The sequence below is a fragment of the Fusarium oxysporum genome, chromosome 9 (genome assembly GCF_000149955.1).
Source record: "Fusarium oxysporum f. sp. lycopersici 4287 chromosome 9, whole genome shotgun sequence".
Classification (NCBI taxonomy): Eukaryota; Fungi; Ascomycota; class Sordariomycetes; order Hypocreales; family Nectriaceae; genus Fusarium; species Fusarium oxysporum.
Window position 1 is genome coordinate 1,004,441 of NC_030994.1, and position 25,463 is coordinate 1,029,903.

The 25,463-nt window shown below is 48.7% G+C and overlaps 4 protein-coding genes across 18 annotated transcripts; 1 reads left to right on the forward strand and 3 right to left on the reverse strand.

The window, feature by feature from the left end:
• Positions 1–77: 77 nt before the first annotated feature.
• On the reverse strand, positions 78–3,557 carry FOXG_09224 (MFS transporter, PHS family, inorganic phosphate transporter). 3 transcript variants are annotated; one of them, XM_018388279.1, is made up of 6 exons: positions 2,610–3,557; positions 2,318–2,549; positions 2,114–2,246; positions 2,014–2,063; positions 1,411–1,903; positions 78–1,361 (listed from the first exon to the last, which is right to left on the reverse strand). In XM_018388279.1, exons 1-6 carry the CDS (start codon positions 2,788–2,790, stop codon positions 312–314), a joined length of 2,139 nt encoding a protein of 712 aa, XP_018246308.1. In that variant the 5' UTR covers positions 2,791–3,557; the 3' UTR covers positions 78–311. The 3 variants fall into 3 exon arrangements, with proteins under 3 accessions (XP_018246308.1, XP_018246309.1, XP_018246310.1); XM_018388280.1 differs by lacking the exon at positions 2,610–3,557 and having other exon boundaries at positions 2,318–2,592; XM_018388281.1 differs by lacking the exon at positions 2,610–3,557 and having other exon boundaries at positions 1,411–2,063; positions 2,318–2,592.
• Positions 3,558–7,479: 3,922 nt separating this feature from the next.
• On the reverse strand, positions 7,480–9,646 carry FOXG_09225 (homoserine O-acetyltransferase). Of its 5 annotated transcripts, none has more exons than XM_018388284.1 (3): positions 9,296–9,646; positions 8,790–9,176; positions 7,480–8,712 (listed from the first exon to the last, which is right to left on the reverse strand). In XM_018388284.1, the coding sequence occupies exons 2-3, from the start codon at positions 9,017–9,019 to the stop codon at positions 7,683–7,685; spliced, it is 1,260 nt and encodes a 419-aa protein (XP_018246313.1). In that variant the 5' UTR covers positions 9,020–9,176; positions 9,296–9,646; the 3' UTR covers positions 7,480–7,682. The 5 variants fall into 5 exon arrangements, with proteins under 5 accessions (XP_018246313.1, XP_018246311.1, XP_018246315.1 ...); XM_018388282.1 differs by having other exon boundaries at positions 8,790–9,180; XM_018388286.1 differs by having other exon boundaries at positions 7,480–9,176.
• A 446-nt stretch (positions 9,647–10,092) lies between these two features.
• Positions 10,093–18,542, forward strand: FOXG_09226 (uncharacterized protein). 8 transcript variants are annotated; one of them, XM_018388293.1, is made up of 6 exons: positions 10,098–10,193; positions 10,246–10,308; positions 10,404–14,000; positions 14,058–15,191; positions 15,239–15,318; positions 15,366–18,541. In XM_018388293.1, exons 3-6 carry the CDS (start codon positions 10,500–10,502, stop codon positions 17,854–17,856), a joined length of 7,206 nt encoding a protein of 2,401 aa, XP_018246322.1. In that variant the 5' UTR covers positions 10,098–10,193; positions 10,246–10,308; positions 10,404–10,499; the 3' UTR covers positions 17,857–18,541. The 8 variants fall into 8 exon arrangements, with proteins under 8 accessions (XP_018246321.1, XP_018246317.1, XP_018246316.1 ...); XM_018388292.1 differs by having other exon boundaries at positions 10,093–10,308; XM_018388294.1 differs by lacking the exon at positions 10,246–10,308 and having other exon boundaries at positions 10,096–10,217.
• Positions 18,543–18,740: 198 nt separating this feature from the next.
• FOXG_09227 (uncharacterized protein) lies at positions 18,741–23,148 on the reverse strand. 2 transcript variants are annotated; one of them, XM_018388295.1, is made up of 2 exons: positions 21,436–23,148; positions 18,741–21,370 (listed from the first exon to the last, which is right to left on the reverse strand). In XM_018388295.1, exon 2 carries the CDS (start codon positions 20,542–20,544, stop codon positions 19,492–19,494), a length of 1,053 nt encoding a protein of 350 aa, XP_018246324.1. In that variant the 5' UTR covers positions 20,545–21,370; positions 21,436–23,148; the 3' UTR covers positions 18,741–19,491. The 2 variants fall into 2 exon arrangements, with proteins under 2 accessions (XP_018246324.1, XP_018246325.1); XM_018388296.1 differs by having other exon boundaries at positions 18,741–20,860; positions 20,928–23,148.
• Positions 23,149–25,463: the final 2,315 nt, after the last annotated feature.

Genomic DNA, 25,463 nt, shown 5'->3' on the forward strand with positions numbered 1-25,463 from the left:
TCCATACGTATCCTCGTAGACTCGTTGATAATTGACAAGCACGGTATCGTAAGCTTTAGAAGTTTCACAATCATCATCCATACTCAGTTGGATTGTCAAAGTCTGCAGCTCATAAATTGGGGATTCTTTGTATTCGTTATTCATTCGTACAAGTTGCGAAGCACTTCTGCTCCCAAGCCTCCAAATGTCGATGTTCAACTCGACAACTATGCAAAAACAAACATCTAAGGTATCATAGTCTAAATTTCATTATTCCACCAACGCCAGAGATATGCGAATCATGCGAACGACACCAATTTTGTCAATCCAGGTCATTTCGTCAAGAGACTTCCAACATCCTGCAGCTGGACCGAGTTCAACAGCGGAGGTGGTCCTCCTCTATCTATCCGTCCCCAGCCAGCTCCCCAAGTCGGCGGTGGCTGTGGAGGAGTAGACGAAGATGCAGGGGGGCCTGCTGGGAAGATTTCATCCTCTCCTGTACCAGAGCTTCGAGTGCTCAAAGCGATATCTGTACCGCTGCTCGACTTGGCCTTGCGGTGTCTTCTCCAGATGCGAGGTTTTCGAAGTCGGGATGTCTCCGCCATGAGTTCCGGTGAGGTCATGATACCAACACGGTCACTCTTTCGGAAGTGACTCATTCTGGATCTAGGATACGAGAATCCTGCGGGTTGACCACCGACAAAGGGGTTCCAAGCCCTGAGCTTTGGTGACCCAAGACTGATACTACCATTGCATCCAGAATTGTAGCTTGTGCGGGGTTCTCCAGAAAGCTCCTCCAAAGTCATGCCCTTGGTCTCAGGAATCAACAAGGACACCAGAGTACCAAACAACATGAAAAGGGCAAAGAGTTGGAGCAGTCGGTGCATGTTTGGTGAACAATCGGTGCCTTTACAACTCTCGGGGGATCCCTGTCGCACCATAGGGATGCTGATGCCCTGCGCAATAATTGCGCCTATTTTGCCCATGGCAGCCGAGATGCCATGGCCGGTCGATCGATATCGGGTAGGGAAACATTCGCCAGGAACGATGAAAGTAGTCGTGTTAGGGCCAGCATTGAAGAGAAACTGGCCTACAATATAGAGCGCAAGCAAACCCCCCTGTGACAGGCTCTTGTAAGCAAAGCCGAGGATACAGAAGATAATGGTGAGCAGAAGAAATCCGAAAACCTGTAACGGCTTGCGGCCAAAGGTGTCGACGCTAAGAATGGCAGTCCAGTAGCCAGGAAGCGATCCAGCACATGTCAAAATGATCATTCCGACAGCTTGGTTGTGAAGCTTTTCAAAAAGGGAGTTGCCAGCACCGTAGCCCACAGCTTGAAGGACAAAGGTATTATTAAGGCCAAGACCATAGAAAGCGAGGTCCTTTATAGAAGTTAGCAGGAGTTAAGCAATGTCTGACAATAGCACTTACCAAAAAGAACCAGGACAAGGTTGTGCCTAATAGCATCTTGAAATTGGCCCATTGGCGGAAGAAGGAAATAAGATCAGACCAGGAAGCACGAGGGACGTCAAGGCTACGTCCAGCTACGCGCTTACTCCTGACTTGATGAACAACGTCAAAGGAACCCTTAGACTTGCTGGCAACGTATGCTTTAATGTCGGCATCGGCTTTCTCGACGTCGTGCTCAACATCAAAGGTATATCGAGGGGTTTCCGGGATAGTGATACGGTAATAGAGGGCGGCACAAGCAGGTATGGCACCCACTCCAACAATAATTCGCCATGCTCGGTCAGCGGCCAATCGACACTCGAAACCGCATTGGCTTTCATCAGCAGCACCGATAAAAGCGTCCTTGAAAGCAACAGTAGTGATTAGGGCAACAATAGCAGCTGCGAGCTGTCCAAGTCCCTGCATAGAGAAGACAGCAGCAACCATAGCGCCGCGCCACCTTGTCGGAGCGAACCTAGCGGGATCTCAGTCAGCTTGAATTGATCAGGGCGTATCAGGGCGATTGGTATGAACTAAACCCCAGCCACAAAGTCTGAGTGGCAACATGACAGCGAGGACACTTACTCGGAGGTAATGACACTTGAGAGCGGGTAGTCGCCGCCAATTCCAATACCCTGGATATAGTCAGGAAATGCTGCGAAACGTAAAATTTTTGCCGACTTACCATGATGATGCGCCAAAAGATTAGGAGACCTGTCGATCCCATTGCAGGGCTAGAGGAGATGAGAGCGCAGCAAAGCGTCGCTAGGATGATAATACCCAATTCGACACCATACATACGGCGGCGGCCAAAACCACTATTTGAGTTGTCAGCACATTCATGTCCAAGATATGATCAAGTTAGTCGGTGTAGACAGGTGGTACTAACTCTGCTAGCCATCCAAAGACGATCATTCCCACTACGATTCCAGCACTCGTAGAGGCTTTGAAAGCCTGGTTAACTCGGTCAGGTAGGTACCCATCATTGCCACTGAAGCCGTTCTGAGGATTAGGGTCACCCCAAAAGACAACTCCAAGTAGTATCGTGATGAGGTTGATGGCAAAAATATCGTAAGAGTCAAGGAAGAAACCAACACCTGCCACTAATACGGCTCGGACGTCTAATTTGGTCAGCATGAGCTTCAACAATAACCGGTGAGAAAAAGCTCTGAATCACATACGGTATGCACCAAAGGGGACTTTATCAATCTCAGATAAAGCAAGGCGGCGGCGAAGATTTGGGTCGGGGATGTGAGAGAAGTCGTTGAAGAAGTTGTGAAAAGCGTTATTACCACCCCAAGTGCGATCCTGCTGAGAGCCTGATGCCGGGGGAGGCAGCATGTCTTCGTCGTAGTCTGGCATTTTCAAGTTGAAGGCGAGTAAATATCAGGAGCGATGATATCCGTAATCGACGACATGGGTTGTTCTGTATGGGGACGCTTCGGGATGAGTTTCGCGATACCGATCTCCACCTCTTCGGGTGCTGCTCCGTTAAGAGATCAGGAATGCATAGAATCAAGACTCTGAATCTTTGTGATTTTCGCAGCAATTGATCCAACTCTTACAAGTTATTTCCAGCCCAGTCTGATCAATCCAATACTATCGTCGTTTCCCCAAATTATGGTTCGTGGTTGTCGAGTCGAGTTGTTCACCTCACTTCGAAGATGATAGCCGCTCAAGGCGATGTTCCAATATGAAGGCCAAAACGTAACTTCCTTCTAATCCAATACCCCCAAATTAATCGACGATGATTTATCGAGGGCAAGATAGACTTGTTCTACAGTTCAAGTTCGACATCGAATACCATGGATCGGGGTTTCGGTGTAGTTGACCGTCGGAGTATGCGGGTTCGTAGGTGTCAAGGGGATGCGATAGTTGGTGATGCAGGTAAAGATAAGGCAAGGCCCTAGCAATGTACAGAGAAGAAGAGGTAATAGAATGAACAAAATATTACGATCTCACCAACAACAACGACGATAGATGAAATGGGGAAGTGAGAGGATTCCTGACGGGTCCAGACAGTTGGGATTGATAGAGAATACGGCCGGATATAGCGTGCGAGGCCGTGCTTGTCAAGGCACAGTACCTTCCTTGTAGCGGATGGGGGATGCCCTGGGTGATGGATGGATGGGTGGTGATTTTGAGGCAGGTGCAATGGTGGAGACGCATCTGCGCACGCCTTCCATAATGGAATCTCCGGCCAAGCCACTGCCCACAGTGGAAGCCGAGGAAGAAGCAAGATGGAAAGTCCACTGCACACCCACTCGAGTCTCCCCGAACCAGTAAGAGTTGAGCATTGGATGCAGACCACTGAGATGAATGGAACACCAAGTTGCCCATGCTTTTAGAGAGCCCACAAGGCCCGCCTTGTTCGAAGCAGGTCATTCTGTTAACCACCTCCTCCTTCGAGCATAGTATATGAGTCCATACAGGAAAAAGGTCCAGCTCTAGAGAAGTCGATAGTCTATCTTGCCCAGGTGAATCTCAGCCCAGGGTTTCATACTCAGCTAGACCCCGTCACTCCAGACTCAAGAGACTCCCTTTTCAAGCAGATGCACCCTTGCTCACCCCCTGCAATCCACTAAATCAGCAGAGCCAATTGGAAAGCATCGGAGGTCAGTGGCCAAACTCGCCCTGGTGGAGAGCATTCGAACCTAACGCCCGCGTCTTACACTGAGATGGCTGCCCCCCACTTGAAAGAACAGGGTCGTTTTTGTAGTGAGTTTTTGGGTGTGGTGAGACTTGGGATGTCATATACAGAGTCTATTCAATAAGAGGCTTGCATGTCAAAGAGGCTATTTCGTGATTATTATTACGCAGGGACATCTCGACCCTGGTTCGCTTGACCTTTTTCAACTCCCAAATTTGACGCCGTGTTACAGAAATTAGATGTGATGCACTCCGTCAGACTTGACTTGTCAGACAAGGAAGACCCCTTGGCCCTTGTTTTTCCAGAACAAATCACTGACAAACCTTGTGCCTAAGGCATCGATCCATGAGGTTTGCTTCTGCTAGGGAGCAAGAAAACTTCTGACGTTAGACTAAGGTGCCAAAATAAACTGACCTAAAGGCTTGCTAAGATATACTCACCTTACCTAAGCTTTTTTATCACTTAGAAAAGATGTCGTAAGTTTTCTTGCCTCCCCTTGCATGGGAAGGCTTCCAGAAGCAATAGAGTCGTTCCATGGGATCCATCATCCGCATCATTCCGCATTGGGCTCACCACTCAATCTCACCGCGGTCACTTGGTCGCAGATCTCGCCGAACGGCAACTTTCATGAATTGACTGGCGTTTCTTTCACTTCTATTCACGCCCTTTGATCGACGCGTGTGATGGATGACCTGAATTCGTACCATACATCCGAAGGTATCATCACATCGATGACGATGGATTGAAAAGATCGGCAATGTTGTCTGCATCACACTCACACAACATCGTTATCGAATTTCCCCTCATCTCGTGTCGAGGCCTATCAACACGTGCAGTCCATCAACAACATGATGACAGGAAAAAGCACCGAAACGGGCGTATTCTCTGCTTGCTTGTACGTAAACGCTACACATTGTGCAACCCGCCCAGACAAATACAGTGGGTTTATTCCCTTACACAATCGTAAAAGAGCCTACGGACGGCTTCCGGCATACGACAAGATCACTCCCGACTGGGTCGTGCACGGCTGTCGCATAAAGAAACACGGATAACAGTGTAACACGATAAACGTGACTCTGACTCTGACTTATCCATTACTCAATCATGTGAAACGACACCGGGTTTCCTCTTTCTGATTCTCCAAGAGAAAACAAGACAAGGGCCCCATCTTTTGCACGTTACTTTGTCAGTCAGAGAAACTCCACCATATCAGCTTCGAAAATGCTTCTAGCCGCATTCTCAAGTTTGCCACGGTATGCATGGATCTCAGAAAGAACAATGGCTCTCGCCTGATATTAACGAAAAGAGTAACGCATTACGGGTCTTGTTGCTCTGTGCCTGGATTTGCTTTGCTAATCCTATCAATCTGCGACGCTTGCCGCTTGAAACCGTTACCTAAAGAATACCTCTAGGCAATTTGCTACAGATTTTTCTGTTTACTATACACGGTTTCTTGACTCAAGGCCAAGCTAGCCACTCCCTTCAACCCCCATCGTTTTCAATTTCATCTCGGTCGAGAATGAATTCCGACCGAATCGGACCAACAAAGGTACAACGCCCGACGCTTATGGATTCTCACCTCGTGTCACCAGCTTCTCGCTTTGTTGCCTTTTTAACTTCTCAGCTCTTGTTTCGCTTAGAATTTGACAGGGGCCAAGGTTTGGTTCCTCTATCTAATTCAACCAATCGGTGCTCCACGTGTGTTTACTTTCCACAAGGCCCTCCACTGCCTTGTCACAACTTTTGTATAGTGCAGTGCCTCACTTTAAAAGGTTTACGAATCCTTTACCTCATAGGATTGTTGTAGACGATACCGTAGCGCTGAGTAATTCCTCAGTCAGTGGGCCGGTGGGCTATCAGAGTGTTCCACGTCGAGAAACATTTGCGGTGCAGGCCCAAGTAGCCTAAGCGCATGTCTCGGTATGTAATTGGAAGAGCAGAGACAGAGTGCATCATCATAAGACATTGGCGGTTCTACGATGTTCTCTTGTAGTTGCTACATGTGATATGGAGTTAGGACATGTGCCGAAGATGCTTCGACATGATTCACATTCCAATCTCTCAGAATTGCCTGACGAGAGAGATGCCTGGCCCAGCGTCTGGACCTCATGTGAAAGGTTGAAAACTAATACACCATGTTCTCATGTGCAGTGACTCTAACGGCGTGCCAACGTGTCGTGTCGTGTCGCCGTCTCAACAAACATCCAGTTCATAAGGGTTCACAACAACACCCTACGCTGTCTCCCAAGACAAACAAGGCTCCCGTAAGCCCGGAGTGTCATCTAAATCTTCAACCCGTGTTTGTTAAAATGGATATCAAAATTAATTGCGGCACCCGACAGAAATAGATCCCTCAACGGCCGTAGCCTTCGAATCCAGTAACCATGAACCTTCAGCAGCCAGTAACACAGCTCTCGGAGAGAAATGCATCGAGCGTCAATAAGCGAAGTGCCCATACTATTGGTGTATCCGCTCAACTTTGTCCTGTTTTCATCAATCTACATTCCAGGCATGTCACTCGGGACGGCCTCATGTTTTAGCTTGGCCGCCACCACGATCGTTTATTGTGGAACATAGAGCGCCATGTACTCGGTGGCTTCACGCCGTGAATGTGACAAGATCAAATATCGATAATTGTGAATACCATTGTGAAGAACGAAGGTTGGTTAGTGTGGCTAGCTACCAGATAGTACCGCGAACAGGAAACACGAGTCCAGTTAACGGACATTGACTATCGTGTAATGCTTCTTCAGGCTTCAAAGTTTCAACACTTCTCAGACCCTTCTAGATTCTTTCCTGTAGGCCCTAAGACAGCTGTGGTCTCTCCCTCAATGTCTCTCACACATCCGCGGACTCGCGTATTCCTGTATCGCTAGGCAGTGGATGCGGTTAATAAGTGGACGGGTAGCATCGTGATGATCGACTCGGCACTTGTCATTGACTGCATCGCATGGTTCCATTGTCACTCTAGAACAACATGTGTGCGTGTTCTAGAATGCTCTGATGGGTTTACCCACATGTCTAAGTACCGATACAGAGCTCAACTTCAGTGCCGAAGCCTAGCATTGTCTCAACTAGAACGTGAACTGATAGAAGGTGATCTTGGATGGCTTCGAGATCCTGTGGTTTAACTGCAATGGGTTCAAGTTTGCAAAATCTTACGATATTCATTGTGCACTTCAGACATCCCAGTTGCTGAGATGTGGTATGAGTCGGTGGTTCTCTCTCTCGTCCAGGGAATTTGGGAACTTCGATCTCGATCCCACAGTAATAATAATATTAGACGAGCTTAGGATAGGCTCAAGGTGAATGTGGGAGATTTCCGATTAATTATCTTGGACTCCCTAAGGCTCCAATGTGAATTTCTGTTAGACTTGCGCTGCCTGCCTAATATAATCGGCGATGTTGCATGCTATTCGTGCCTAGAAATCGTCACAAGACAGTCTGGTCTGACATAAGATTCGATGAAGCAATCACTCGGTTAGAAGACAACGCATTGACAATCCAATTGTGCATATTCAAACTCGTCATCATGATTTTCATTCTTGTCTAATGTTTTCTGCGGTACGGCATCGAGCGCCATCCTGATATTACTCCAAGCAATCTACCAAGCAGTAATATCCTCAACTTCAGCTTCTCCAAATGTGCTCGACTTGGTGATTTGTCCAACACTGGCCTCCTCAGGTGCTTCGCCATCCTTAAACATGATATCAGGCAAGACCTCCTTGAAAAATGAGAGAACATAGTTGTTGACCTGCTCAAACTGCAACAAAAATGCATCGTGACCCTCAGGACTCTCGATTCGCTCGAGGCGTGCATTAGGTACGTGCTGTGCGATCTCCTCTTGCTCAGCAAAAGTGAAGAGGCCATCGCTCTCAATTCCCAAAACAAGCGTGGGTTGTTGGATCATAGCTAGTGCATCTGCAATGGTGTCTGCTCGGTTGCGTGACACGTCATGCGTGTCCAACTTACGAGTCATGGCAATGTAGCAGTTGCTGTCGAATCGCGTAACGAACTTACGTCCCTGGTATCGTAGATACGACTGGGCAGAGAAATAGTGTGACTGAGGCATCTCTCCTCCAGTGAGACTGCTATTGGTAGGTCCATGGAATTGGGGATCCGCCACGCTGTCGGGCAGAGCAGGTGACTCAGCACTTGAGGCTGCATCAGTTGTGCTGTTCTGACGAGATATCGATGTACGCTTTACAACATGGCCATCGTTGTGAATATGGAAGTGTGCCTCTGAGGGAGTTGAGGGGCGAGGTCGACCTCCAATGGTTTGGACCTTGGATGGGTCAGGGATGTTGCGTCCAAATCTGGACTCGAAAGAGTTACGACTTCGATATGTGAGCAGAGCAGACATACGAGCCGCACCCAGACCAGTGGAAGGGGGGTCATCGAAGGAATAATATCCATCGTCGTACTTGGGGTCGGCGTAGATGCTCTGTCGTTGAGCCTCACCCCAGCTGATACCCCAGGCGCTGTGTCTGCTTGAGGTCGCGATAGGGACGATGCATCGGATATAGTCCTTGCCAAAGTATGCCCACTCAAGCACAAACATGCCACCAAGAGAACCTCCAACAACAGCAGCAAGTTGCTTCACGCCTAGATCATCAAGGATGAGCTTGTGAAGGCTGTCAATAGTTAGCCATTGTTTCTTGTTCAAGCGAACATGAACGCAGGTGTCGAGATTATAGGAATCTGAACTCACTTGACATCATCTCGAATTGTGGTGAGAGGGAACTCGGGTCCATATCGACCTTTGCTTGGATCATTATCCTTGGCAGTTACTGGGCTTGCAGTGCCATAAGGACTGCCAAGACTGTTCATACAAACAATAAAGAATCTCGAAGTGTCAAAAGCTCGACCAGGACCTCCAAGTAGAGGACCCCACCAGTCGCCCACATCGGCACTTCCAGTGAGAGCATGGCAGATTACCATGGCATTATTGCCCTCTTCATTGAGTTTGCCGCGAGTTGTATAAGCAACCGGTAGGTTATAGAGTGTAACTCCGGACTCGAGAGTGAATTCTGGAACAATCGCTATCTGCTGCTCAGGAATGAGGGCAGAGAACGGGTTCTCGGGCTGTGATTGCGTTCTTTCTTACAGGTATTCAGTCACCGGTCTTCTATAATAATGAGGGGAGAAGGGCATGAAAGGGATGAAGGAAGAGGGAGATGCTGAAGGAAGCATGCAATGATAAAGGTAAATACTGACCATAATGTTGACGAGAATCGCCGTTTAGAGTAGTGTTTTCAGCCATAGTCACAGCTGGCATGATCGTATGAGGTTGTCGAAGTCTCTCCACGATGTCTGCACTGATGTACTTGTGAGAGGTTATACAGAAAGATCGGACTGGGGTCGCTCCAGGTCTTAAAGTTTGATATTGAAGTCGCTCAATCTCAGAGTGACTCAACCCGATAAAAATTGGGACCTTTCGGGTATAGATATGTTAGTCAATAGTGCTTTGAAACTCAATTATCCCAAAAGAAGTGATTCTATGAGTTTTTAGGTGAAAAAACCTGGGCCTTGCTATGGCGTAATTCTGGCTGGTCTCCATGAATGCCATGACTCAGCCCAATTGAGATGCTTTCTTTGATGCACGATTTGGCCGGCAACGGAGGCTGTGGCGATCACGTGCCAACGTGAGCCTGGGGAACGGTACGGCAATATCAAATTGATAGTTTCCAGGCTCAAACCAGGTACAATAAGATGATTTTCCATTACCTAACTCAATTTAGATGTTCAGGCTCGTCATGTCTATTGTCAAACTAAACCGCGTGTCATTCAATAAGTATCAAACTCAGAATTTAAGTGCCATTCAATCCTGAAACCCATAAGATGAATCCCAATAGATCGGTACGTACCATCGAGTCCGCTGGAGGTGGTCTGTGCGGGCGCTGTGCCTGCCACTGGCCGACTGGCCTCCAGTGGTTGGCAGCCTCGTTTCCCCAGTAAAGGATAAGGCTGCCAATACGTCGTGACATGTAATTCCATCCGTGCTTTTGCTTTGTTGGAGCTTCTTTGCTTTATTCCTTTCTTCTCAAACCCATCGCGACTGGGCTCACCCAACGCAAACAACCAATCGCACACGTATCTTGCTTCTTTCTATCAGGTCAGAAGATAATTGCGCACTCTTGTACTACTACCAACTTCTTTTCTTTCAGTCTTTCCCTTGTCAGCTTTGTCGCGACTATTACCTTCCCCACCCAAACTCCTTGTCGTCAAAAGTCAGTCTTTCTTCATCCGCGCCGCAGCCTTGATAGCAACAAATGCTGCTCCCTCCGCTATTTTCGAAACTTTCAACTCATTTTTTCTCTTCCAGACCTTGACATCCATAATATCCGACATCGCAACATCACCACGATACCATCTAATGAGATAATCATCGCTTTCGGTTACGACTTCATTATCACGAGTTATGCCTCCGGGTAAACGAAAGAGAAGTGATCGCCATTCCGTTGAAGGCGGCCGATCTTCTCCTCATCGACCCGGTGATACCGCACTTGGACAACACGACCGCGACGATAACATGGCTCGTGGTCGCGGCAGAGGGCCTAGAGGTCCCGGTCGACGCGATTCATCTCAAGGTCAAAACCGAGGACCCCCGAATCATCAACAGAACCCTTCATCAACGCAACGACGACCCAGCTCTTCTCATACACCACAGCCACCGGCACCACCTCCCCCTGCGCCAGTGATAAAAAGACCTACTTATGCACCGCCTCCGCTGTTGCGGCCGCCCTCTCCGGTCCGTTCTAACTATCGCTATAATAATCTTACGGACGAGAAGATTAGCGCTTGGGCTGAGAGTGGTCGGAATGCAATCATTCAGCATGGAAAGCAGTCGCGGGAAGATGTTGACATCACGGAGCTGTCAAGCTTGTTCCAAGAGTTCGTGCACGCAGTTGTCGAAGCTCGATTACCACCAGCCGATGCAGGTGCCTGCGTCAAGGAAATTCTTGGTGACGAAACGACGGAGATTATTAAGGATTCATACGCGTTCGCTCCCCACACTCTATTTCTTGACTCCTTGTCCATAGTCATGGATAACGAGCCCGCCATTTACAGGCCGACTCTTCGCGAATTCGTCCTGACATCTGGCGTATCGTCCAACCTAATGCGACAGGTGCTCGAAGCTGAAGTCTTGCAGCGGATAGGACTTATCAGAGATAACTTTGTCAAACTAGGTATCAAACAAGCAACAAACCTTCTATACCGACAAGCCAACTACAACCTGCTTCGCGAGGAGACGGAAGGATATTCAAAGCTCATTACGGAACTTTTCACAACTAGCAGTGTGACTCCCCCTCCTCCCGAAATGGCAGAACAGACCTTCGAACGAATCAAGGCTCTTATCGGTACCTTCGATCTTGACGTCGGCAGGGTATTGGACGTAACCCTCGACGTTGCAGCTGCTGTTCTCATCAAGCAGTTCAAATTCTTCGTCAAATTTCTACGCGTTAGCTCCTGGTGGCCTCGATCTCATCTCAAATTCAGTGCCGCAGTCTATGTTGGTGGTTTACCCTTGTGGGCAACCCCAGACTACTCGCAGTGGACAACGACGGAAGACGATGAGAAGCTCTTGGAGGAGAAGAAGCGAGTTCGAGATATTGCTTTCTGGGATCGAGCTCGGGAAGTTCACATGGAGGCTTTCTTTGAGCTTGGTGGTCGACAAGTCGCCGACTCCGACTCGCAACAACTTACCATCACCAACGGTGCCAAGGGCGATGATGCTGCCGCTGATATTGAAAGGCAGTGGGTGCAGGAAACCAAAACCCTCCCACCCCCTGGCAACAGAACGGCTGCACAACTACTCGGCTTCAAGTTGCGTTTCTACAACTCCGATGCTCGCGACCAGACAGACGTACTCCCCGCCAATCTTTTATACTTAGCTGCTCTTCTTGTCAAGATTGGATTTATTTCCTTGACCGACCTATATCCGCATCTTTCGCCAGCTGATGAAGACATGGAAACAGTCAAAGAAAAGGAGATGAAGAGGATCGAGGAGGAAGAACGATCTTCTCGCGGTGGTCCGATGAATGCCCTTCTCATGGCTGGTGTCCTGCCCCAAGGTGACGATGATAACCCCAATAGCTCGAATCTGCCTAGACGAGAACTTCCCAAGAAGGTTGAAGCAGAAACGAAGGAGGCTGCCACAGAGACTGCAGACAACAAGCCAAAACTGCCAGAACCGTTGGAACAAAAGGTGGCATTGCTCACCCAACTATTGACCATAGGAGCTATTCCCGAATCGCTATTCATTCTTGGTCGCTTCCCATGGATCCCAGAGGTCTTCCCCGAGGTCCTCGAAAGGATTCATCGCATTCTTCATCATTGCGTTGACAAGGTCTTCCGCGACAGCCGACCTGTCGTGGTCGGCGAGACTGGATGTCCAACCAAATTTGTTCCGGATTTCGATCAGTCCGGGCTTCCCAAAGGCAGTGTTCGGTTGAGCAGATTAACAACCCGCAAGTCTCTAAGGTGGCCATTCCCGGATAAAGTCGACACCAACGAATCGCAAAATTATCGATACTACTGGGACGAGTGGGCTGACAACATCCCTGTTTGTCAGACCGTGGATGATATCTTCACTCTCTGCGGGACACTGCTCAACATTTCTGGTGTCAATATTGGCAAGGACGAGGCTCTGTTGACCAAATTGGCCAGAATTGGAGCGAAGAGTCTTGCTGAGGACAAATCAGAGCACAATCTTACCCGATGGCACGATCTACTTCGACGACTGCTGATGCCAGCTTTGAGTCATACCAAGGCCAACGCTTCAGCTGTCAACGCAATTTGGGAGCTCTTAAGGCATTATCCCATGACTACTCGCTACTCCATGTACGCCGAATGGTTTGAGGGACAGATTTCTCGGTTGCCCGCTATGAAGGCAGCTTTTGCAAAGGCCACGTCGGAAACCAGGGGCACCATGAAGCGAGTTTCTCTCACAAACTTGAGTGAAATGGCTAAGCAACTCGCCAAAACCAGTTACTCATCTCCTGGTATCGTTTTCAGGGTTGCTTTCGAGCAATTGGAGTCCTATCCAAACCTGATCGACGCTTTTGTGGAGTGCGCCAAGTACTTTACAGACCTCTCCTACGATGTGCTTGTATGGTCCTTGATGAGCTCTCTTGGCAAATCAAGGAGTCGTACTCAAGCTGAACACGCTCTTACTACCAGCAAATGGCTACAGGCCTTGTCAAGATTCTCTGGCAGAGTCTTTCGACGATACACAGTTCTTAACGCCACGCCAGTCTTGCAATATGTCAATCATCAGCTCATTCAGGGCAACTCCACCGACCTCATCATTCTAAAAGAGCTCATCACCTCGATGGGTGGTATTGTTGACTCGGTTGATTTCACTGACCTTCAAATCTTATCCATGGCTGGAGGTGAATACCTGCGACGCCATACTCTAATTCGCGGCCAGGATAAGCGATTCGAGAACATCAAGAGTTCAAAGCGTCTCATCCAAGCCTTGACGGAGTCCAAGCTTGCCGCGCAGTTACTCATTAACCTGGCACAGTACCGACAAGCAGCTCCCTTTCAGGTGCCGGAAGACGAAGCCCACATTAAATATCTATCCTCGATGATTGACGATTCGCATCGCATTTTGGTTCAATACCTCGACTTGCTCTGGAGCAACATGGATCCATCGACCTTCGACGACCTCGTTCCCTCGATTCCTGAACTCATCCATTCGTACGGCCTCGACCCTAGTCTGGCTTTTCTGATTGGCAGGGCCAGCCTTTCTCATCGCATGCATCCGTGGAAACAGAAGAAGGTTGACGAGGCGAAGGAAAAGGCTCAGGTCACGCAATCTACAGACAAAGAAGGCGATGTTTCAATGTCTGATACACCTGCTGCATCCGGTGGCAACGAAACACCCAGCCAAGAGGCAGTGCAGGCTGAAGAACAGGCTGGTGCTCAAAACTCACCAGCACCGAACCCCGCAACTAATTCACAACAATCACAGAAGTCGGAAGATTCCTCTCTTGCCAAGTCAACATTACAGCCCATTGTGGATGCCATTCAAGATACTGTCCGTCCTGAGATCTGGCAGAAGATTACCCCAGAGCTCTATGCGAACTTCTGGGCTCTTCAGCTAGGTGACCTCTATTGTCCAGACAAAATCTATAGACAGGAGAAAGATCGCCTCAGAGCTGAAGAGGTCGCTATCTCACGAGATCGAAGCGACATGTCAAGGCGTGGACAAGAGCGCAAAGTGGAAAAACGAAAGGAGCTTATGCAGCTCCAGATCGGGCTTTCAGAAGAAAACAGTGAACATCTTCTGCGCCAGGCGAAATGGAAAATTTACCTGAACAAGCAGTTCCAAACGTCTTTCCCAGAACCTCGAGCCAAGCCAGATACCATATCCGATATTTTACTCGAGCAATGCTTCATCCCTCGCATGCTTCTCTCCAAGGCTGATGCTGAGTATACATACAAGTTTATCAAGGCACTGCACGAAGGTAATGCCCCAGGCTTCCAGTTGATGTCACTCTACGACCGTCTGTTCAACGCCAACCGCCTGAGGGCCCTTATTTTCACATCTACAGTCATGGAGGCCGAGTATCTCGGTCGCTTTCTGAAGCTTATTCTCGAAGATCTATCGCGTTGGCACAAGAACGCGACGGTTCCCAATGAAAAGGACAAGTCAAGAGACCAGCCAAGATTGGGTGTGTATGAGAAGGAGGCCAAGGGACCACCCGATCAGCCCCGCCTTGGGTTCGCTCTGACTTTTGACGACAATGACAAGCCACTGACCTTTGTTGAACACGAACAATTCCGTGACTTGCTCTTCCGCTGGCACAAGAACCTCAATAGCGCTCTGCGTTCTTGTTTGGAGGGTACAGAATGGATGCATATTCGAAATGCCATCACAGTTCTGAAGGCGGTCCTCGATTTCTTCCCAGCTATCGACTTTATGGCTACAAAGTTTTCAAGCCTTCTCCAAACTATCACCAAGCAAGAGAGTGCTGCCAAACCTTTTCCTGATAGCGAGGTTGGCGGACGTGTCGATCTGTCAGTCGCTGCTCAGGGTGCCATGTCAGAACTTCAGAGGAGGAAATCCAAATGGGTTATGGTTCAGGCTTTCCGCCCTGGTGGCGTAAGTGCTACGATATTAGATTTACGGACATTGCTGACCCTTAATAGGCTGGCGCTGCCCAGAACGAAGCAGACAAGACGACCAATTTGCGTGCAACTGCGCCGGAATTCAAGCCCGGTCCCAGCAAGTAAGTAGATATCTCTGACAAGGATTTATCAAGTCTAACAGAACTAGGCAATCAAGAGGGAAGCAAACGACTGCTGAGGAGGAAGACGGAGAGGTCAAGGATGGCAAAGACCTCAAGAATTCCGCGACAGATCCGACGAAGCCCACAGGCCCGGCGAAGGACTTGCTGCCAGCCAAGCCAGGATCGTCTCGGGATTCGAAACGCGACCATACACCATCTGGTCCCCGCGCCTCCAATAATAATTCTGGAGCCGGTGCTGGCGCGAAGCACGACTCTCGACCTAACACGCTTCCGGAACGGCCACCTCATACCCTCCCCAGTCGACCTGATGTGCCTATTCCCGCGCACTACACTCCCGAAAGATTTAACCAATCCCGCGGACATGAGCGTCGTGATGGTAAAGAGCCCAGAGACGCACGCTCTAGGGATTCTCGTGAGCCCAGGGAACCTCGCGATGCTCGAGATCAGCGTGAGCCTAGAGAACCTCGTGAATCCCGGGATCAGCGCGATTCTCGAAATTTTGATCCTGCTCGTCCCGATCGTTCACGCGACTTCTCTGAGCGACGAACGCAAGATCACGGCCGGGAATCATCTCGAACTGACGGATCAAGTCGTCGTGGCGAACATGAGCGAGACCGAACTAGAGATTCTAAGAGCGGTAGAGGTCACGATCATGGTCGCTTGAACGAAACGCCTGCCCCAGCCCCTACAGCACCCGCTGCAGCTGTCGAGGCACCTGAGCCACATATCAACCCCGAGCGAGCTGCGCTGTTTGCTCAAGACAACGAACGGGCTCGTGCACCGGACTCTGACCGGGCTAGTAGAGGTCGTAAGAACGCTCCCGTGGAGCCAATGGATACGATCAATCCGGAGAGGGCAGCCCTGATGGGTAACAGAGACAACACACCTTCACGCGCCCCTCGGAACGAGCCACGAGACCACAACGCTCGCGTTCAATCTCCTCGACGAGGAGGTCGGTATGGGCATGAGAGTGGTCAGCCAGAAGGTGGACGTGAAGACCGACATGATCGCAACTATCCTGTGGAACACCGGCCTTCTTCTGGAAGAGATCCTCGGGAGCGATCGCCATACCGCGGCGATAGACCAATGGACCGTGAGGCTGAGCGAGTTTCTGCACCTAAGGGTCGCGATGCTTCTAGTTTTCATGGAACTCCTTCTCGAGTTCCTGAGCCTGAGCACAAGCCACCCCATCAAGATGATTCTTATGGACGTCTCAACTCGATACAGAATGTCACTGAGATCCCTTACGGACCAAGAGCCCGTGGACGAGGCTCAAATAGAGGTCATGGTGGACCTCAAGGGCTGCCAGGTCGACTTGACGGCAGGTTTGCTGGTGCGGAAGGCGAACGGCCTCCCACTCCGGATCGACCTCCACCAACTGGTCCGGCGGCGTCAGGCAGAGGAAGACGTGGATTCGAGCAGAATAACGGCCCTGTCACGCCTTCAGGCACGCCCAGCGGCCCTCAAAACCGGATGAGAAACGCCGGCCCTAGCCAGGGTCTGCCTTCTCCTGCATCCACTAATGCTACACCTTCAGGGGTCCATCCAGAGCGTCTAGCACAAATCGGTGCCCAAGTCGGTGCAGTCCCTCCGCCTCCTCCTGGACCGCCACCAACTCATCCTCATGGTCATAATCATGGTCACAATCGCCAGTCAATGCCTGGAACTAACACTCCCGACCGAGGTCCTGGCCCTGGACAACGACAAACACCTGGCAGCTACGCAGGATCACCAGCTGGCGAGCCTAATGTACCCACCGGTCCAGCCTCCTCAAACGAGCGTGTTCGCAACGGTGGTGGGCGGAGACAGCTCGCAGGCATCAACAGCACCCTGCAACAAGCGCAGGCCAATATGCCGGATGTGAGCCGAAGCAACAGCGGAAGAAGTCGTCATTCACGCCAAACCCTTGGCAATTCTGATGCTCAAGTCTTGACTGGGGGTTCTCCCACTGCTACACCAGCTCAAGAACGGCAAGATCCTATCAGGAACGAATCGTCAAGCCGGGCGCCTGCCAATGGGGAGGAAAGCTCAGGTCGTAGCGAGCATGACCGAAGTCGCCGTGGTGACCGTGAGAGTAGGTCCAGCCGCGCTTCACGTCGAGGAAGTCGTGAACGAGAGCGGGATCGTAGTCCAGGCCGAGAACGTGAGGGCAAGGAACATCGTGAATATCGGGACCGTCGATCAGGAGCTGGCGAAGGTGGCAGAGAAGAGAGGGAATCTAGGAGATCTAACAGGGATCAAAGCGGTGCTCCACGAGAGCCTATGGGCCCTCCTCCAGCAGGCGGTAGAGACCTTGTTCAAGGTCGTGAAGGGCGACACAGAGGTGATGGTCAAAGTGGCCGAAGTGGTGAAGATTGGGGAGGAAGCGGTAGAGGAGGCGGTCGTGGAGGACAGCGTGATGGAGGGCTGCGACCTGAAGATCGCCGCGATGGGCGAGAGGATCGTGGACGAAAGAGAAGAAGTGAAGAAGGAGTTGGAAGTTTATCGAGTGATCGTGAGAAGAGGCCCCGACGATGAAAGACATAAATTGAATGAAGCAAGGAAGTCGGCATGTTTTTGAGTACGAGAGAACGAAAAGACAGAGAAAAGAAAAAGAAGAATACGAGTTTGGTCATGGATATACAATAACGATACGACCCGCAGAAGAGGACTTCGGACACGACCAAGCAGTCTGATCAGGAACGAACGGATGGACAACAGACGAGTCGCATTTCCAGGGCGTTTATCAGGACTTTTGTCACATTATGCTCCTTTTCGACCTTTGCATTATCAGTACACATCTCCTTTTACTACTACTACAATTATTACTGCTTTTACACAAATGCACACATGCTCCTTGGAGACTTCACTTGGTCTCAACAACATATCATATTGAATCAGTCGGTTTCAGCAATGCTTCGAAATAAAGAGTTACATCAGACTCTTGTGTCTATTAGAATTGGCTTTGGGGGGGTCAGGTGTTTTAGTTGCAAGGCGTTCAGGGAGTGCAGATACCCTTTGGGCAGCGAATTTGCTTGCCTGTTTCAGTGATACAAACTAGAGTAAAAAGACTTTGGGAGTCAGGTTTCTAGAAAGAGGCCTTGTAAAGTATTGTAGGATTCTTGCATTAGGGGGAATAAAACGGTTCAGGCAGTTAAGCCTATCGAATAGTATCAGGCTAGAAGATATTCAGATTATACGCACTCTTCTTACTCAGTGCCGTGTACTCTACTGTAGTTTGACATGTCAAGCGAAGACATAACTCTACGTTCCGAGTGCCATCACTCAACACTGACAGCTATAACTGAGACTCAGATTTGCTTGTTCTACGATCGTAGGCCATGTCTGACAACTTCAGCTTCTATCTCGATCTGGCCTTGGAAAACAGAGCAATAGCCCATAGTTCTCACCTCGTTTAGTTAGTCCTTCAATACCGGGTAACCAACATGTGTAATTTCACATACATATCAGATCATTCACTCAGCCTATAACCATCAGAGTAATTTCATCTTGACCAAGTTACTACATCAACGTCCCAACTTCACAATTATATTGTGTCGATCTCAGTCTTAACGTCATAGCCAACCACGCACAGAACAACACATTCAAATTTCAAGGTGTGTCAGAAACGCGCACCGGGTTCGGAACAGTCAGCGATTGATTGATAGAAATCGAGACAGGGTGGACACAGACCGAAAGCGTGTACTATACCTACTTTATGTACTGTACTTTGTTTCGTCATTCAGACTCTGCCTTGATTTTTGGTGTTTCTGTCCCTGACGATCTTATCTCTTTGACTCAGTGAAATGCCCTGGTGAAACGCATCCGGACGCCACAGTATCCACGTCAGATGCAGGGGCATGATGAGGAATTGATCAACGGGGGGTAAATTGGATAATCCTCATTTGAATATGCATATTCTTTTCATCTGACAAAATTTTTATTTGCTGTTAGTGATATTTGTTCAGCCACGCTGACGATTGTAATTTAGAGAGCTAGCTAGGGTACACAATGCTGTGGGGTATCGATTCCATGAGTGAGGGGTGAGACGTCAGTCTCAGATGGGAAAGCTTGACAATAACCAACGACCGGGCTTTGAGGTGTCTGGTGTATCAAGACATGAGGCCTTAGTCCCAGGCGAGGGCTTGAGCACAGCCAATAATCGGCTTGGGCTTATGCCCGCTTCTTCGTATATGACTTGTTCCATCGAAGAATGGCATCAATGAACTTCTTGCCGGGAAAATCGATGATGACGATTCCAGTCCTGGTGGTGTCTTCGTTGTCTTCAAAATCTTTAATCCATTGGCCAGTCATGTCGTTCATACCAGTGACAGTTCGGTTCATAGGTCCAGCCGCAGCCTCGATGGGCAAGACACCGACAGAGGCTGAAATATGTGCCAAATAGAGGACTTTGTTGTCGAGAGCTGCTGTTGCGGCGAGTTCGAGAGCATCACGGATCGCAGTCCACTTCTCCGACAGATGGTAGATATCAGGAATGATCCATTTATCTTCTAGAATCATTTGATGACCTTCCCACTTCACACCATATGGCCCTCCTCGCCAAGCTGGGAAGTTCTGAAGAACAAAGATCTTGGAGCGAAGACTACCAAGAGTTGGCAGAGGTTCGGAAGCGCTGTAGTTGTACAGTCGATCTCCGAGTGGGTATTTGTTGAAGGCGGCTTCGAATGACAGAGTGTTGTTGTCTCCAATGCCGTTACCTTCCTGCTTGAGGCGCATGATGATCGTCTCAGAAGGGTTCCTATCCAGGAAGTCGTTCATATAGCCAACCACATCCTCGAAGCTGAAGCCAGTGTAGCCATTAGCATGGTAAATATGCAACTCGTCATCACGCACACGAGCGCGGATGTCGAAGTAACGAATACCTGCCTCCAGCTGGGTAGTCAGGTTCCAGTTCTGACACTGCAGGACCTCTGTTCCTATCTCGTAGGTCATTGTGTCATGTGTGCCCGGTATACTAAGGCTCGAAAGGAATACATCGTCGGGAATCTCGGCCATCCAGGTCGGGTTGTGAGCCAAGTCAGCATCGAAGCTGTAAGCACTCGAATAACCACGGTAGCAATTCCCATACACCATACAAGGTGCGATGGAGAGAAGGAGATAGATGATACACATAATGAAGAATGCAACACCTCCTAGTATCATAGGAAGACGTCGAGTTCGATTCACAGGAGTCGAGAGACTCCGAAAGCCTGATATCGCGACCATATCGACAGGCTGAGTGCGGTCGAAGCCGGAGGGGCCGGAAGGGACCTTTCGGTCAACTAGTCACATCGGCAGGTAAATCGAAGATATTATAGAGAGCTCCAGGCTCAGTTATTCAGTCGCGGGTATTGAAGCAGCGTTGTGAGGCTTAGTATGCAGATATCGATGTTTGTTGTGAATGTTGATATTGTATTGGCAAGGCTGATGATGCGTATCTCAAGGATCAGAGACGCATCCGACTTAGGCGATGACATAGAGCTAGGGAGCTTGGGCCACCCTGCGGTGCCACCTGCGAGAGCTGAAGACCGTGAGTGGTCAGCTTTAAAGCGCTATTGTTACAACTTTCTCCAGACAAGACATGACAAAGCATTGTGAGATATGCCTACCCTAGATCAGCATCCCATCTGAAGATTGCACCCATAATTTCATCTGTTCACAAGAGCCACATCTCATCAAGTAATCAAAATAGAGATTTCGTGGCAAGCCGGACCTATGTAGTCAAAAGTCTCGATTGGGTTCGTCCATAAAAGGTTTGTTTTGCGGCTCTGCCCCATTACCTCGACTAAGATCTCGACCGAGTGTTTCACTTCGATTAGCTTTGCATTCGCGAAAAACTCAAAGCTATAGTGGGAAGGCCATGACGCTCGAAAGACGATGAACACGCATGTCAAAAACAGAAGCAGACCCAACAAGTAAGTTAGACTACTCGACCGAGCTTATATGTTTGAAAACTGCTCCATCGTCGTCGTGGAAAGCTGGAGTATCTCTCCCACATGCCGTGTATTTAGCTCTGAGATGTACTAATCAATTATATCCAAAGAGTCATAGACTACAGAACGGTTACGTGCACTGCACATTGGAAAAGCTGGGAGTAGAGACACAACAGCAACATACAGCTGAATATCATTACAGACAAAGCTCCACGATGCTGCAGTTTGCAAAATGCTCCGGAACATTAGGGCGGAAAAACTAAAAAATTGAGCCTCTACACCCTCACGACGCAACTTACATCGACCGACTGCAGCTGGTGGCGGGCGGCTTGCAGATTGCGGACCCTGAAGTGGCATTCTCCTGGCGATGCGGCGCAGCTAAACACGCAATAGCGACAGTGGTTGAGCTTGTGATTTGCCTGTGACAGCCTCTTCCCTCAACATGAAGGAATCATGTATTCTCACTGAAGCATCATAGAGGGGAAAATAGTACATGCAGAGGGGGTTGTACAGTACGTCAAGGTTCGTCGGCTAAGTAAAGACAGACAGTGATGCTTTGTAACACAACCTAGAGCCGAGAAGTCACTACAGTACATTGACAGAAGGACCAGGCTATTGGCATGTGCGAACATGTCAGAGTTTAGTAAAGTTATACAACGGAGCCTCAACTACACAAGACAACGTGATACAGACCAGTCATGATGGCAGCGGTCAGAGGAACATGTCGGATGTGGCGGCCAAGATATTTATGGTGACAGCCTCGGTTTACGGCTCGATGATGCCGATACATTTTCACGAGACATAATACAGACTACAGTACAGTAACAGAGAATCGTGACAATACCCCCACGCATATCATCGCTTGCGTGACTCTCCAAGCACACAGCCGAGAATTTGGTTGGGAATAGCGTCACAGATTGAGACATTACGAAGCATCCATCTTTGCCACGCCCGTGTTCAGGTCAGGTCAGTTCTGACAAGCAAAGGGTTCTCGAGAAATACGATACAGCATGTAAGAAATCGGAAGCGCTAGCTACGCTATTGGACAATTGGACACAAGCGCGTCAAAGAGGGTGTACTCGTCTGCAGAGATGGGGTAGCAGTCACTGTACTTGGCGGCAGTTGGAGTTCGTGTTGGGCTTGATGGTGGGTGTTGAAGTCGGATGCTGAGAATGTGAGTGAGATTCAAAGGTGGTGTAGGTACAAGACATCCATAGCATAGTACATGATCATAATGCCTCTTCAGATGAGAGTGTGACGAGGTTATTGGACCGCCAGTGACATACAAAATTAAAGGCGATGGTTCCTGGATAATAACTGATCGAAATATTAACCAAGTGCCAAGTTTTTGATCATCATTATCGATAATAAGAGGCTGCGACTATAGGTGCATATACAAAAAACGCCCCGGATTTTAGAACAAGAGGCTCACAAACTCCAGCCATTTCTAAGCTTCACCACCATATCGTGCATATCGTGCCATTTTCCACACAGAAAAAGACCGAACCGTAGCAACGTCGTCTCAAGATAGACTAGACGGACCTCTTAGCGTGTGAGCATACCAAGGCTACCTTAGGTATCAATTGACTTTTGTTCTAAAAGATACGTATTCTCGAGTTGGTTTACGTGTTCAGCTGGACAAGGCAATGGATGGATTCTCTGAAAGTTAAACCCTCAAGCTAATAACCTTGAATCAGCTAGACTAGGTAGACACACAGGAGAGAGAACTGGAGCTACTGAGTAGATTGTTGCCTGGTCAGAAAATTAATGGTGAGTTAGATCTCCAGTCACACGACAACAGCGAATCTCTGTATCAGTGACGTCGAATAGTGAAAGGGAGACTCGCTTCCGCGTATTGTATTGTCCAGTCTTGTTGACCATGACAAAAATATTTAAAATTGTCAAGGGTTATGATCTGATGGATTGATTATACGAGAGCGGGGAGACGGGTCAATGCTCGTGTTATTGCAAGGGCAAGTTTCTGCGTCAAAGATAAACGTTCATTCCTGACACATGATTGACTTGGAATCAACATGGAAACGATTCAGATAAGGATAAAGAAAGAGAAAAAGGCTTGTTCTGTTTCTCTATGGAGTAAATAATCCGATCGCGATCGCTCGCTCGCTCACTATCATGCGGGAATCTCTAAGAACATGGCCGAACGGTTTCGCGCATGTTATTTCATGTTTCTTTCCAACCTTATCCCACTTACAACCTTGTCAAGTCCATTATAATCCATGCTCCCTCTCTCCCTTCCGCGGGCCGGCTCCAAAATGACTGAAACCATGAGTCCCACGGAGCAGGGATATTGAGATTTTGGTTATGGTCTGTGGACTGTGGAGCAGCCAGAGATATTGCGAGATATTCACTGGTTTTGATGCCGATCAAACATCTCAGGCCTCTAGAGGTCTTACAATTCTCACCCACAACCATCATCTTGGTCTCTACTTTGTCCGGCGACGGGATCGTCTTGGTTTAAAAACGCAAAACTTACAAAAAGGGGCCGGAAATGGCCCGTTACGGTAGGTCGACGTTTCCTAAACTGGGCGATGCCACGTCCAACGGCGCGGCGCCGAACTCAGGCACTAGTTCATGTGAGTTGAGTTCTATGTTGGGGATAGTGAGAGACAGTAGAGTACGGTAAAGTAGTGCTTAGAAGCGGGAAGAGAGTCGAGCTGTAATACACAGCGGGATGCACGGCAACTTTGTTTGTCCCCAATTGCTTCATTCTGTCGTCTTCGATTGAGGAGAATGGGATGTTTTTCACACAATAAGGAATGGTTCCATAGCCAAGAGGAGCCGCTAGACTCACGATATCAATCGCGCGTTTGGAGGGTGGGAACAGTGGAGTCAAAACAAGATGATGCGCATGGGGGTTAACCAAAAATATGCACCAATATCCAGGCCTATTGGGGCTGTTATAATTCTGTCAAGCTATCTTGACTGAGATCTTGGGTTGGAGCGCGAATTACCGTTCAACAGTTACAGCAAACGCCGAGATCTTTAGAGGAGTTGTGTTTCAATAATCTCGTTCTAGCGTTGTACGTTGTAGGATTTGAAGAGCCATCTGCGCGTCATAACAGGAGGAGATGGAACGGAGAAAGAAAGAGTTTGTGACTCTGATGCTTTTTCTTTTTAACGTACCGAAGGAATCACACAATGGGAACCAGAGAGAAGAGTGCCAAGGGCTGAGGTCAATCCGGATAAAGGGTTGCCGAGAAGAGAGTGAAGTGGTTGTCACTCTCCAATTTCAATTTCTCAAGCCCATAAAGGTAGCGGCAAGCCAAAGCCAAAAGGTTGAAGCCAGCTGATTTATATGTTAGTATCCTAGACTATTTGAGGAGAAAAGGAGTTGTTTAATATTTAAAGAATATAAGAGCATTCAGTGAAAGATATAGGTAGACAGAATGACGGTTTGCAAGGATCACCTTTCCCATACAACATCACCATACAATTCACATTTCAGACCACGAATTGCGATTGTCGGACGGGCTCTTGCAACACTCCGCAACAGTCTTAGTACTCGTCTCACTCTTCGCTTCTATCAAGATCGCCGCTCGCACCCTTGTCCAGGGCCCATGCAGATCCCACTCCCTCTTCTTTGATTGCCCCTGCAACTTCAACACGATATGACACGACACGCCCCCTGTCAACCTCCCGTAATAAAACCCAACCAACCCAAAAAGCACTGTCACTCCCCTAAAACAACAACAGCGCCCACTGGCTCTCAGCGGTGACGACATCTGCTACAGGCATCATATGAGGCCACGGGCGCCTCGTGTTTTAGTGTCTTGTTGGTTATGGATAGGGGAGCTTGCGAAACGAGGGTCCATCTTTTATCTTATTTTATTTAATGAATTTTTTTTTCTGTCGAGCTGTGATTGAGGATCATATCAGATTTTAAGAGGAAAAGCCTTGTGTGCAATCCCATAATATGTGAAAATCGTTTCGTCACTGTGATTCTGTGGACAGCTTCATACTGGACCTGTTGTTGACCAGCAACAACGCGAGGATTGCTTACCTCAGGTAATTTCAAGTCGATCAGTTCTACCTCTTCTGGCTCAATTAATTTCTTCAAGTTCCTTTCCTGTAATATCATCTTATCTCTCTTCTTCTCTTTCTACGCACAATTGACTTGTCCTTCATTCCTTTCAATTCGTTCCTTAATATTCTTTCATTCTAAGCTCAATCCTTTTTGCTACCACCCTCATT